Below are 13,032 nucleotides of genomic sequence, written 5' to 3' on the forward strand. Positions count from 1 at the left end.
TGATAACTACTATTAAGTAGAACGAAATCCACTTGCTCACCTTTTTAATAATAATTTTAAATTTAAAAGTTATTTTTAAAAATATAGTTTTAATTTACTTAGATTAAAATGGAAAGTATGGTAGAAGACATAAATAACTTATTAAATTCAGGAGAAGTACCAAATTTGTATACAACAGATGAAAAGATAGAATTGTGCGATAAAATTCTTGTTATTGATAAGCAACGTGACAAATCTATACAGGTATAGGTATACTGTATATTATTATCTTTGAATTTAGTGGCTGCCATTCTAAATATAAATGGTATTAAAAATATTTTTGGAGCTCTATTCACAATTTTTAGGCCATCTTTTTTTAAACTATTAAATTAATATTAAATAATAATTAATAATTTTATAATATTCAGAACTAACTATTCAAATTTGAATGTACAAAACTGAAACCATCCAATCCAATAATCAATATTATATTATATATTATTTTATTACGAATGCAAAATCATCACTTTATAGTATAGAAACTGCCACTGCTACTGTTTGAATGTTAAATGTTTTATTTTTTTAAATACTAAAAATTATTATTTTTGTTAGACTGATGGTAGCATGTCAGCTGTATTTAACTATTTTATACAAATTGTGAAAGAACAACTGCATGTAGTATTAGCATTCAGTCCAATTGGAAACGATTTTCGTACAAGAATAAGAAAATTTCCATCATTAGTACAATGTTGTACAATTAATTGGTTTCAAGTAAACATTTAATTTCGATAATATTTTTACACATACTAATATAACTATAAGTTTTATACTTTGTAATTATTGAATATAATAATAATAATTATTATATTATATTATATATTATATAATAATTATTATTGTTACTCTATATTTATCAATCTGTTTTACTATATATATGCCTACTGCAGATACGAATTACTTTAAATTTTGAGTGTGTGTACTCTACTTTATTGCTAGATTAAATTACTAAATTACTTTTATCTACAGAATTGGCCATCAGATGCTTTGTTGGCTGTAGCAACAAATTTTCTGGATGCAATTGATTTAACTGAACATGAACGAAATATTTGCGTTACTATGTGTCAAAAGTTTCATTTATCGTCTCAAAATTTATCTATGGAATTTGAAATTAGATCACAACGTAAGACATATGTTACGCCTACGTTATACTTAGAATTGATGTCTACTTTTAAAGATCTATTAGGGAAAAAAAGACAGTAAGTTTTATTAATTTTAATAGTTAATTATTTATTTTATCAAAAATAATTTTATTAGAGAAATTTTGATGGCAAAACGTCGATATGAAGTAGGTTTAGAAAAATTGCAAACTGCTGCTGATGATATATCAATAATGCAAGAAGAATTAAAAGATTTACAACCAAAAATTATGGTTGCAGCAGCAGAAGTGAAAGTTATAATGCAAAAAGTTGAAAAAGAAAATCAAGAAATTTCTAAAGTGAAACAAATAATTAAAAAAGACGAAGAAGAAGCTCAGGAAACAGCAGAAGGAGCACAAAAGATCAAGGATGAGTGTGATGCTCACATGGAAGCTGCAAGACCTGCATTAAATATTGCTTTAGCAGCATTGAATACCTTGACACCTAATGACATTACTTTTGTAAAGTCTATGAAAAATCCACCAAGACCGGTAAAATTAACTATGGAAGCTGTTTGCATTATTAAAGACGTGAAACCTGAAAAAATCATGGATCCAACTACTGGAAAAACATCAGATGATTATTGGGTAGCATCAAAAAAACTACTAAATGATCTTAAGTTTTTAGAGCACTTAATACATTTTGATAAAGATAATATTCCTCCGAAAATAATGAAAGTTCTCAATGAAAAATATATAAATAACCCGGAATTTGACCCAGAAAAAATAAAATATGCTTCGGTAGCTGCTGAAGGATTATGTAAATGGGTAAGAGCCATGTCAAGTTATGATGTCGTAGCAAAAGAAGTTGCACCAAAAAAATTAGCACTTGCAGAAGCTGAGGCAGTGTATAATAATGCTATGAGCGCACTAAATAATAAACGTGAACAACTTACCGAAGTTGAAAAAAAAATGAAAGCTGTCCAAGATGATCTTGAAGAAAATGAAAAAAAAATGAAAGCATTTCAAGATGAAGCTAATTCTGTGCAAACAAAACTTCAGCGAGCCGAAGAGTTAATTGGTGGTTTAGGTGGTGAAAAACAACGATGGGGACTTATGGCAATAGATCTTGGAAAGTCATATCTAAATCTTACAGGTTAATAAGATAATTCACAAGATAATTGTTTTAGAAAAATTATAATTAAACTTATTTTTAGGAGATATATTATTAAGTTCTGGTATCATTGCATATTTGGGTCCATTTACAATGGATTTTAGAAATAAACAAATCAAAGAATGGGTTCAAGAAATTGTTAATAATGATTTAGTGTGTGCTAAAAATTTTCAATTAAGTACTGTGTTAGGGAATCCAGTTGACATTAGAGCATGGAACATAGCTGGACTACCTACAGACTCATTCTCCACAGATAATGGAATCATTGTCTTGTAAGTTAATTCCTTATTAAAAATAAGTAATTATTATTACAAAATTAAGGATGTATTATAATTTATAATAGATTTAATTTTTTTATCATAGAAATTCTAGACGATCAGCACTTATGATTGATCCTCAATGCCAAGCAAATAAATGGATAAAAAATATGGAAGCAGATAATTCATTAAGTATTATACGTTTCACTACTCCAAATTATACAAAAATATTAGAACATGCTATAACCAATGGAACACCAGTAATAATATATTTGAAAACAAATACTACCATTAAAATAGTTACATATCTATCATAAAAACAGGTATTGTTGGAAAATATTTATGAAGAATTAGATCCCGTTTTAGATCCTGTGTTATTATCTCAAGTGTTTATATGTGGAGGTACATATTGTTTAAAATTAGGGGAAACAATTATTGAGTTTAACGATCGATTCAGGTAATAACAATAATATCATGTATCATTATACACTTTTATTTTCGCATCCAGTAACTTCTTGATGCACTCAGTAAAAACATGCAAATGCATGAACTTTCAGGCAGCGGCGTGCTCAGCTTTTTTTGAAAGGGAAGGGGGATATTTATTTTTGACTTGTCACAGACCCTACATTTTTTTTTCATGTAGATAATGTATCATTAAAAAAAATCCAAAAGGTGGGATATTACACCCTGATCCCCCCCATGAGCACGCCACTGCTTCTGGGCCCTATTAATATAATATATATTTATATATAACATTATTATAATGATTACATTTAGGCTTTACATTACAACAAAGCTTAGAAATCCTCACTATTTGCCAGATATATCAGTGAAAGTAGTTCTTTTAAACTTTATGATAACTCCAATTGGTCTTGAAGATCAGTTATTAGGTGTAGTTGTTGCTAAAGATAGACCTGATTTAGAAGCAGAAAAAAATCAACTTATAATACAAGGAGCTGAAAATGCCAAGTAAAAAATAAATCATTTTAATATTCCACTTGCAATGATTATAAATTAATAAGCATTGTGTTTGTACTGTTTATAGATCATTAAAAGATATTGAAGATAAGATTTTGCAAGTTTTAAGTTCTTCTGAGGGTAACATTTTAGAAGACGAAGAAGCTGTAAATATATTAAGTTCGTCAAAAACTCTTGCTAATGAAATCGAAGTTAAACAATCTAAGGCCAAAATTACTGAACGAACTATTGATAAAACTAGACATCAATACAAAACTGTTGCTATATATTCTACAACACTGTTTTTCATAATTGATTCATTAACTAACATTGATCCGATGTATCAATATTCATTAACATGGTTTATACATTTATTTGTAATGGCTGTAGAAAATAGTCCTAAACATGAAAAAATTGAAGAACGTACAAAATCACTAATAAACTATTTCACTTATTCTTTGTATGTCAATATATGCAGAAGTTTATTTGAAAAAGTTATTATTCAGTTTTATTTTAAATTTAAAACTATTTAAAATTATTAATTAATTATATTTTTTAGGATAAACTTCTATTTTCATTAATTATGGCTGTTAGACTATCAACAGAAATCAATCCAGAGGAGTGGCTTTTCTTTTTGACTGGAGGTATAAACTTAGATAATCAAATGATAAATAAAATTAGTTGGCTACAAGATATAAGCTGGGATGAACTTTGCAGACTTGATAACCTACCAAAATTTAAAGTATGTTGTGTGTTTCAGGCTGATTATTTAAGCAGTATTTACTAATTAAATATTTAAACTCATTCTATTGATATATTAAAAATTGTTTACTTAATATATCATTAGATAAATACTATTAAGTATTAGTACTTATGTCCTAAATGTATTATTATTTGTCTTTTAAATTGTTTATTTAGGTATATTTATCTTCAAATTTTTTTTTTAAATTTAAACAGTAAAACAGTATTATGTGAATTGAATTATGAATACAAACAAAGTAACTTTACTAACAAAACAAATTGTTTATTTCAGGAAACAAAAAAAAATATTTTAAAAAATGTCTTTAATTTAAATTACTAATGATGCCGATTATTGATAAGCAATACCAGTAGCATAATCTTTAACAGATAATAATTAAATAGAGTAAAATAAATATTAAATAGACCATCGTCATCATTCTTTTAATTTTGTTTTTAAAAGGTTTGTTATATCCAAGACCAGATTAAGGAGGGGGGTCTAGCTGGAGTGGAAACCCCAGACCCTTCTCAGGTACCAAAGTGAAAGATGCCCATACAATTTTAGGATGATACATTTTCCTGTGATATTAACGTATAGTTTTTCTATGTTTTTAAAAATTATTTTTTTTATTGACAAAAATTAACTAAATATCTACAAAAGCATGGTAAATTACTTGCACTATAGTATTTGTATATCTTATTTAGATGCATGTTAGTTATTTACAGTGACCCGTGGTGTTTATAATATATTGACTTAGTATCATTTTATAATTAAAAATCTCATGCAAATAAAATAAAATTATCTACGAACTAATAATAATAATGTATTTAAATATTGTTACAATTCACACTGGCTCACTGCTATTTTGTATTGTATTATTTATTATATTGTTGTGTTAAAATAAAAAAAGCCGGTTGACAATCTTTATTTTTTTCCGAAATGATGAAAACAAAAGTTTTAAGTGGTTCAGTGAAAAGAAGGAAAAAAATATTTTACGAACAAATAAAAAAATTAACAATTTTTTCATATGCAATCTGTTATTAGGAACAAATTTCTGTTAGTTTAAAATATTTTAACTTAAAGTTGAGCTAAAAAAATTTCAAGATATTCTGATTTTTTTTTTTGAAAGCTAAACTTAGTATATAATATAGAAGGTAATATAAGTCAATAATATTTTGACCCTTTACTTGGCCATTTGTTAAAAAAGAAATTACGTTTAAAAATATGTTTGACAATTCTTATGGCTAATTGTTCTGCTGAATGAGCTTTTCAAAATTAACTATAATAAAAAATAAATATTGAAACAGTCAAACCTAATGAAACTTAGACATACAAATGATTTTATATACTGAGAATGATTTGTTAAAATCATTAGACTTAAATTAAGTACTAAGAGAGTTGGTTTCAAGTAGTAAAGCAAGAAAAATAATTTATTTAATAAAATAGTTTTTGTTTTATATCTTAACTTTTATTGATACTTATTGTAAAATGTTAAGTAAAATTGTACTGTAATTTTCATTTATTGTTCATTTTATATCATTTTTTTTTCTATATACTGTTAATAAATTTAAATTTTATTATTACAATTTATATCTAAATTAATAAAATATGAAGATGTATTACCTTTTGTTATGCTATAGTAATTTTATAGATATATACATTACATTTATTAATAATTTTATAATATAATTGTGAATTTGTGGAAGTTAGAAAAATGTTTTTTCTGTGAGCAAAGTGAGCAGCTTTATAAAGCATGTTTTTTCTTTTTGTCAATAGAGCCCATATGAAATTTCAGCCCCGGGATCTAATAAGTCCTTAATCTGACCTTGGTTATATCTATGGCCTATGAGACTGTGGTAAATCTAATATTATTATATTATATCAGCATAATGTTTCAATACTTAATTTAATTAATATTTAATAACTTGAAACTTCTACCTTGACTGAAGGGTATGTACCTATAATAAAACTTATTTTAATTTAATTAAATTCACACTATTTTATTTTAGTAATAATGTTTTCTAACATTTATTTATATAAATATTATAATAATGAATTTGGTTAATTTGAATATAATAAGCCAACTCCTGGAATGTGTTGATTTAGAGAAAATCACAAATTAATTTTAATATTATATTTTGTGAAGACTGTTAAGACTGTTTTTTAAATTTCGGCTTATCTAATCATTCTAGTCAATTTGCATTTAGTTTAAATTATTTGTTCAAAACACTGACCACGACCATTTTTTAATTTTAAATTTCAAAATTAAAGAATATAAGAGCTGATTTTGAGAACAATGAAGATAAATGGAAACAAATTTATGATTCAACTGAACCACATTTAATTAATTTTCCGGAACCTTGGAACACGGATTTGAATTATTTTCAAAAATGTATAATATTACGTATCATTAGATATGATAAAATATTGCCTGCAATTCAATACTTTATATCAAGTACTTATATGGAAATTTAATTATTTTTTAAAATATTTACGTTTTATTCTTATTTTTAGATAAATCAATTTTGGAAAGTAAATTTATTGAACCGCCGCCGTTTGATTTGGCGGCATCTTTTGAAAGTTCAAATTGTATAACTCCTTTAATATTTGTATTAACCCCTGGCGCTGATCCTACAACAATGTTAATTAAATATGCTGATAAAATGGTAAATTGAATTGAGTACAATGATTGTTTTACAATAAACCTTACAAATGTGGTGTAAAAGTAACAAAAATAAAGGAATGTAGGTAATAGCTCTGCTGCAAGTTAATAGATGTCGAGTGTTTCTCGTCATTAAGTAATTCACTGTAATTGACATGTTAAATTTGAATTAAATGATAAATCATAATTGGTGATATTTATTATTTACACACGAAAAACGGTTCTAAGTGGAAACGATTTGTTAGTCTAAATTACAAAATATATACATATAGGAACCGCCCCTATTCCCTCATCAACAATCAGACCGAACCGCTGGGTCTAGCTTAACTTAAATATTATACGATTTTTTCAAAATTTTAACTTCAAATGTCTATAAAAGAATTGCGTTTTTACATTTTATAAAAACTTGGCTTCAAAGTTTAGGTGTAAATATTAAACAATTTTAATTAGAAAATAATTTGTAAATTTAGAAGACAAAAAGAATTAAAAACTCAAAATTCCCCTCTCTTCCCAAAAAACAACATATTCCTATCAGAAAATGTTAAGTCGAAGATTAAAGTACTTTTAAAAAGTAATAATAAATGATAATAGTTCTAAAAACTAGACGTACAAAAAAAATAATATTAAAACAAAAACACAGTACTTCATTAAAATTTAAATTTTTCCACTAAGAATCTTAAATTATACCGAAAAAAGTAAATTCTAAATTTTTGGTTTGGTATACACGCCTTTGTAATTATTAAATTCAATATTCTGAATTTTATACACTTCATAATTTAAGCGGTTGTTATTTTCAGGGCTTTGGATATCGTTTAACATCATTGTCTTTAGGTCAGGGTCAAGGTCCCATAGCTACTAGATTAATTGAAGAAGCAACAAGAACAGGCAATTGGGTATTGTTGCAAAATTGTCATTTAGCTAAAAGTTGGATGCCAGAGCTTGAAAAGGTTAGTCTATCATCTATTTTTATATGAAAAATATAATTTATATCGTGTATATTTTCAATTTATGTTACATTGAAATGACTTATGAGTTTATGAGTTTATAAAATATAAATAATAACATTAATAGTGGGTTATTATAGCTTGTCTAAATCGGGGGCGGCTCCAGAGACTTGGTTAAGGGGGGGCCTTAGTTTTAATTTTTCTTATGATTATAGGACAATATAGGTTCTTCATAATATATATAATTGTGTATAGATAGCAGTTACATACCGTCATATCTACATACTTGTATGTGTCTATGATAGTCGATGGTATAATATGTTTTTAGTTTATAATTTTTTTTTTCAATACAATATACAATTTTTTAGAAATACAGGCCTGGGAGCGTTGCCCCCTGTGTCTAATTATAATTACTGTTTATTATTTTACCTACACATTTACCTACTTAGATTTGTGAAAGTTTTTCGATGGAACATACTAATTCTGAGTTTAGACTCTGGTTAACATCTTACCCTGTGGAATATTTTTCTGTGTCTGTACTTCAAAATAGTGTTAAGATGACTAATGAACCACCAAAAGGACTTCGGGCTAATATATATAGGTATTACTAGATATATTTAGATACTTTTTTTTAATAATTATGTTTTCTAAATTAGTATTTAACATATATTTTCAGGTCATTTACTAGTGATCCGATTGCAAATGAAGAATTTTTCGAGGGCTGTAAACTGCAAAGCGTAGGTTTTAAGAAACTGGTTTTCAGTTTGTGCTTCTTTCATGCTTTGGTTCAAGAACGTCGCAATTACGGTCCAATCGGATGGAATAGACTGTACGAGTTTAACGAAACTGATCTTAGAATCAGCGTTGTACAATTACAAAATTTTTTGAATGAATATCCAAATGTCCAGTTTGATGCCTTGCGTTATCTCACCGGTGAATGCAACTACGGTGGACGTGTAACAGATGATTGGGATCGTCGTTGTTTGACTACATGTCTACACAAATTTTACACTAAATCTGTTATTAAAACGAACAATTTTAAATTTGATAAGACTGGTAAGACAATTATTAAATTTCAATATGACGAGAATTTTTTATTGTTGCCTGTGTACTTTTATTATTCTAGGAATTTATTACTGTCCTGATTTAAAAGAATACGATCAAATCTTAGAACATATTCAAGGATTTCCGTTGGTTACAAAACCTGAAATTTTTGGTCTGCATGATAATGCTGATCTCATTAGAGAACGTCAAGAAAGCGAATTACTTCTTAGTTCCGTTCTAAAGACAGAAGTAAATTATTTAATAGTTAATAATTTAATTAATGTAAGATAAACTATAATTTTTATTTTTTTAAATTATTTGAATTGCTATAAAGGACCGAGTTGTAAGTAAAATCAACATTATTAACTATTAAATATTAATCTATATAAGATTGTTCATTTAGTCACAACGAAAAGTATAATTAATAATAATTGTATTATTAGAGTAATCGGTATAGATAATATTTTTAACCATCATCTGTTATAATTATTTACTGTAGTGTTTTTCAGTGGCGTGCTCAGCTTTATTTAAGGGGGGATATTCATTTTTGATTTGTCGCAGACCCTAAATTTTTTTTATGTAAATAATATATCATTACAAAAAAATCAAAAGGGGGGATATAACACCCTCACCCCCCCCCCGTGAGCACATCACTTAGTTTTTCCTAAACATTGTATTACTTACCTATTTTATTTTACTATGCTGCTTTATATCTTAGGATTTATGGGAAAAATGTAGAAACGTAAGTATTAACTACTATGCATTTAATTTTAAATTAAAATATTTTACTCTTGTCTCATATTTCGCAACTGATCTGCCTAATAGTTCAAGAGTATCAATAGTATCATATTTATGAAAATTAAAATGGAACAAAATTAATTTAACTAAAAGTATATTTTATGTAAAGATTTTATTTTTAAAAATATTTTAGAGATAAATAGATAATGCGGTTGTTATAGTTAGGTAATAGGTGACTTGTATAATAGGGGAAGCCGCGGAAGGTCATAATATTACACGTAGGTATCAATAATTTTTATTATAATAGGTATCTATACGCTAATACACTATGACATGCGATTATCGCTAATACTTGATCGTCATCATTTCGACGCTCGTTATAAAAAACTGCTGCTTATAATGTTTAATTTATAACTTTTAATTTGGTTTTGACTTTGGTTTCAATATGACAATATTTAACTGTAATTTTGTTCACTATACCTATTATTTCTGTATTATTTAAAATATGTTTTGTACATGTTTTTCTTTTACTTATATAATGTCTAGGTTAGTTTTTTTACATCAAATTCTACTAGCTCAGATTTAGACCTCTAAAGGCTTAAGGGACGATACTTAGTTGTTGGCTGCTAATAAAATACAATCCTGTACTCCTGTTTTTTACCTTATTAAACATAATATTGGCCATATTGTAGCGTACGCATTACCCAAAACTTACTTTATAATTTTAATTCTTTGTTAAAATTGTAATTTTATTAATATCACTATATCAGTATGTATTAATGGTGCATTGATTAAAAGATATATAGAGTGATTCTTTTATCAAAAAACACTCATTATTTTGAAATATATTAATGTTTTTGAAAATATTTTTTGGTATAATTTCTTTCCAGACATTTTTTTAAAGTTTTTCCTTTTTTAAATAACAACTCACATTTTTTATTTTATTTTTTAAAACAGAATATTTTTTGAAATATTTCAATACATAAAAATCGAAATTCGGACGTATTATTTAATAAGTCCAATTTTTTTATTTGTTAGGCAAGGACCATTTTTTTTTTCTCTTGGCCATTTTCTTTTTAATATCCATGGAGAGTTGCTGGGGATAGTTATAGAGGACATGCGGGAAATAAGAGGGGTTTGGTTTGAATGGAGTTTGGAATAGAATGTCTTGTAGTGTCGAACTGTCGAGTTGCTATTTCATTTACTGTTGTCATTTGAAGATCCTTGTGAAGTACGTCATTGGTCATATACCATGGGGCTCCAGTTATTTGTCTAAGACATACAGACTGGAAAACTTGAATGGGTCTTATATTAGATGGTTTGGCTTGGCCCCAGATTTGAAGGGGGTAATAATCGTCTTGTATATTAATATTTTGTTTTTTAAACACATTGAAAGAGACAATAAAGGACGAAAGAGATATAGGCGTGTGTTTGATTGTTTTCTTTTGTGTTTAATGTGTTGGGCCCAAGTATGTATTTTATCTAGATGAACTCCTAGGTATTTAGTTGCATTTTGGATAGGAATTGATACATTATTGAGCGACAGTTGTGAGCATTCGTTTTTACAAAGAGAAACTTTTATTTGAACATATTTAGATTAATTTATCTAAATTTTCCATTTTTGAGTCCAGTGGGAAATTTGATTTAAATGACATTGTATATCTTAGGTGGCTATGTTAGAGTCTTTGTTTGATGCTAGTATAGCGGTATCGTCTGCATATGTCGCTAGAGTTGTAAGGTTTGTTTTGGGAATATTTGATGTGTAAAATGTAAATATTATAGAGTAAAGGTACTCCCGCTTTTCTTTTATAGTAAGGAGAGTAAGAATTGTTATGTTTAACAGTGAAATTAAAACCTAACTTAAAATTATTTTAACAGTTATAATTTATAAATTACTCTCTGAATTTCAATTTTTATGAATAGAAATACTCCAAAAAGAAAAAGTATAAAGCTTCAAAATATGAAATTAAAAATGTAGGCTGTCATTCAAAAAATAAAACAATTAATAGCGATAAAAATTTTATTTTAACTGGAAATAAAGTATACATTTTTTTTTCAAAGATGTTAATAAATTTTGATATAATGAGTGTTGTTTGTTAAGCGAATCACTCATTATATATCAAAATATAGAATAAATGTAAATTTAATCAATGATATATTATTATCATTAAATTATTTAAATTTTAATTATTAAAACTAAAGTTTTTAAACTATTAGATAAAAAATAATAATAATAAATAATGTACAATACATAATAGTTTAAACATTAAACACGGTGATATTATTTTAACATTTAATAATTACATACCTGCATATATACCTGTTGAAAACCACGGTTCACATAAACTGCATTAACTTAATTCCTTCCTTCCATTTTTTGATTTAAAATATTTTCTATGTCTTTGTTGGTTCTTTCAATTGAACCTTGACGTTGTGAATGGCATAGTTTACCGTTGACTATTTTGAGTTCTGGCCACATGGCACAAAGTTCTTTAACAACTGTATTCGCAAATTCTCGGCCGTTATCATTTAGTAAAATTGAAGGCGCACTAAAAGTTGTAAGAATGTCTAATAATATATACACCACTTCTTCAGCACGTTTCTATATTAATGGACGCTTCGCGGCACAAAAAATATCGATCTTTCTGCACATCTTTCCACGAAATCCAGCTATCAAGATCGGTTCCACTATGACAAAACTGTACGATTTAATTAATGTAACATTAATAATAAAACATTTTTAAAATTCCACTCGTTCGTGTATTGCTATTCCATACCCAAAAATGTGTTACACGAAGAAGATGGATGGCTTATTCAATATTTTAATAAATTAATTAGATTACTAAATATTTAATAACGTACTTCCTTGTAAAGAAAGCCGCAGATAAGAATAATTGATATTAAGATCGTTATGTATATATTTATATTTAAGTTTTGTGGTTTTAGAATTCGAAAACTACCGGCGCCAAAGGAGTATCGTCCGAAGATCTGATTTTAACATTTTCTATGGACATACTTAATAAATTACCAAACAAATTTGATGTAACACTCGCTCTGGAAAAATATCCTACCACTTACAATCAGTCTATGAATACAGTTCTGGTACAGGAAATGGGTCGGTTTAATAAATTATTGGACGTTATTAAATTCAGCTTGACAAACTTGCAAAGAAGTGTAAAAGGTACTATTGAACTTGATATTTACGTTACTGTTTAATTTTATTTACCTATTGATTTTTTTTTATTATGTATATTTAAAATTATTTTACTTAAATCATATTTTTCCATTATTTTTATTAAAAAACATTTTTATCGGAATAGTAACCATTTAAAAACAAAATAAATCTACAATTTCTTGTTTAATATTTAAAAATATTTGGTTATCAATAAAAATATTAGATACA

General features: G+C 26.7%; 1 protein-coding gene across 1 annotated transcript in view; it reads left to right on the forward strand.

The window, feature by feature from the left end:
* The window catches only part of LOC113552780 (dynein heavy chain 7, axonemal-like), a 30,868-nt gene that overhangs the window by 14,974 nt on the left and 2,862 nt on the right, over positions 1 to 13,032 (forward strand). The window contains exons 28-44 of the mRNA XM_026955705.1: positions 103 to 243; positions 592 to 750; positions 1,006 to 1,235; positions 1,294 to 2,270; positions 2,332 to 2,560; positions 2,652 to 2,805; positions 2,869 to 3,002; positions 3,323 to 3,514; positions 3,591 to 3,996; positions 4,062 to 4,244; positions 6,513 to 6,696; positions 6,756 to 6,907; positions 7,701 to 7,850; positions 8,297 to 8,448; positions 8,524 to 8,903; positions 8,974 to 9,140; positions 12,576 to 12,810. Coding sequence (XP_026811506.1) covers positions 103 to 243; positions 592 to 750; positions 1,006 to 1,235; positions 1,294 to 2,270; positions 2,332 to 2,560; positions 2,652 to 2,805; positions 2,869 to 3,002; positions 3,323 to 3,514; positions 3,591 to 3,996; positions 4,062 to 4,244; positions 6,513 to 6,696; positions 6,756 to 6,907; positions 7,701 to 7,850; positions 8,297 to 8,448; positions 8,524 to 8,903; positions 8,974 to 9,140; positions 12,576 to 12,810 — 4,225 coding nt within the window. The remainder of the gene's footprint in view (positions 1 to 102; positions 244 to 591; positions 751 to 1,005; positions 1,236 to 1,293; positions 2,271 to 2,331; positions 2,561 to 2,651; positions 2,806 to 2,868; positions 3,003 to 3,322; positions 3,515 to 3,590; positions 3,997 to 4,061; positions 4,245 to 6,512; positions 6,697 to 6,755; positions 6,908 to 7,700; positions 7,851 to 8,296; positions 8,449 to 8,523; positions 8,904 to 8,973; positions 9,141 to 12,575; positions 12,811 to 13,032) is intronic.

Source organism: Rhopalosiphum maidis, chromosome 2 (assembly GCF_003676215.2).
Source record: "Rhopalosiphum maidis isolate BTI-1 chromosome 2, ASM367621v3, whole genome shotgun sequence".
NCBI lineage: Eukaryota > Metazoa > Arthropoda > Insecta > Hemiptera > Aphididae > Rhopalosiphum > Rhopalosiphum maidis.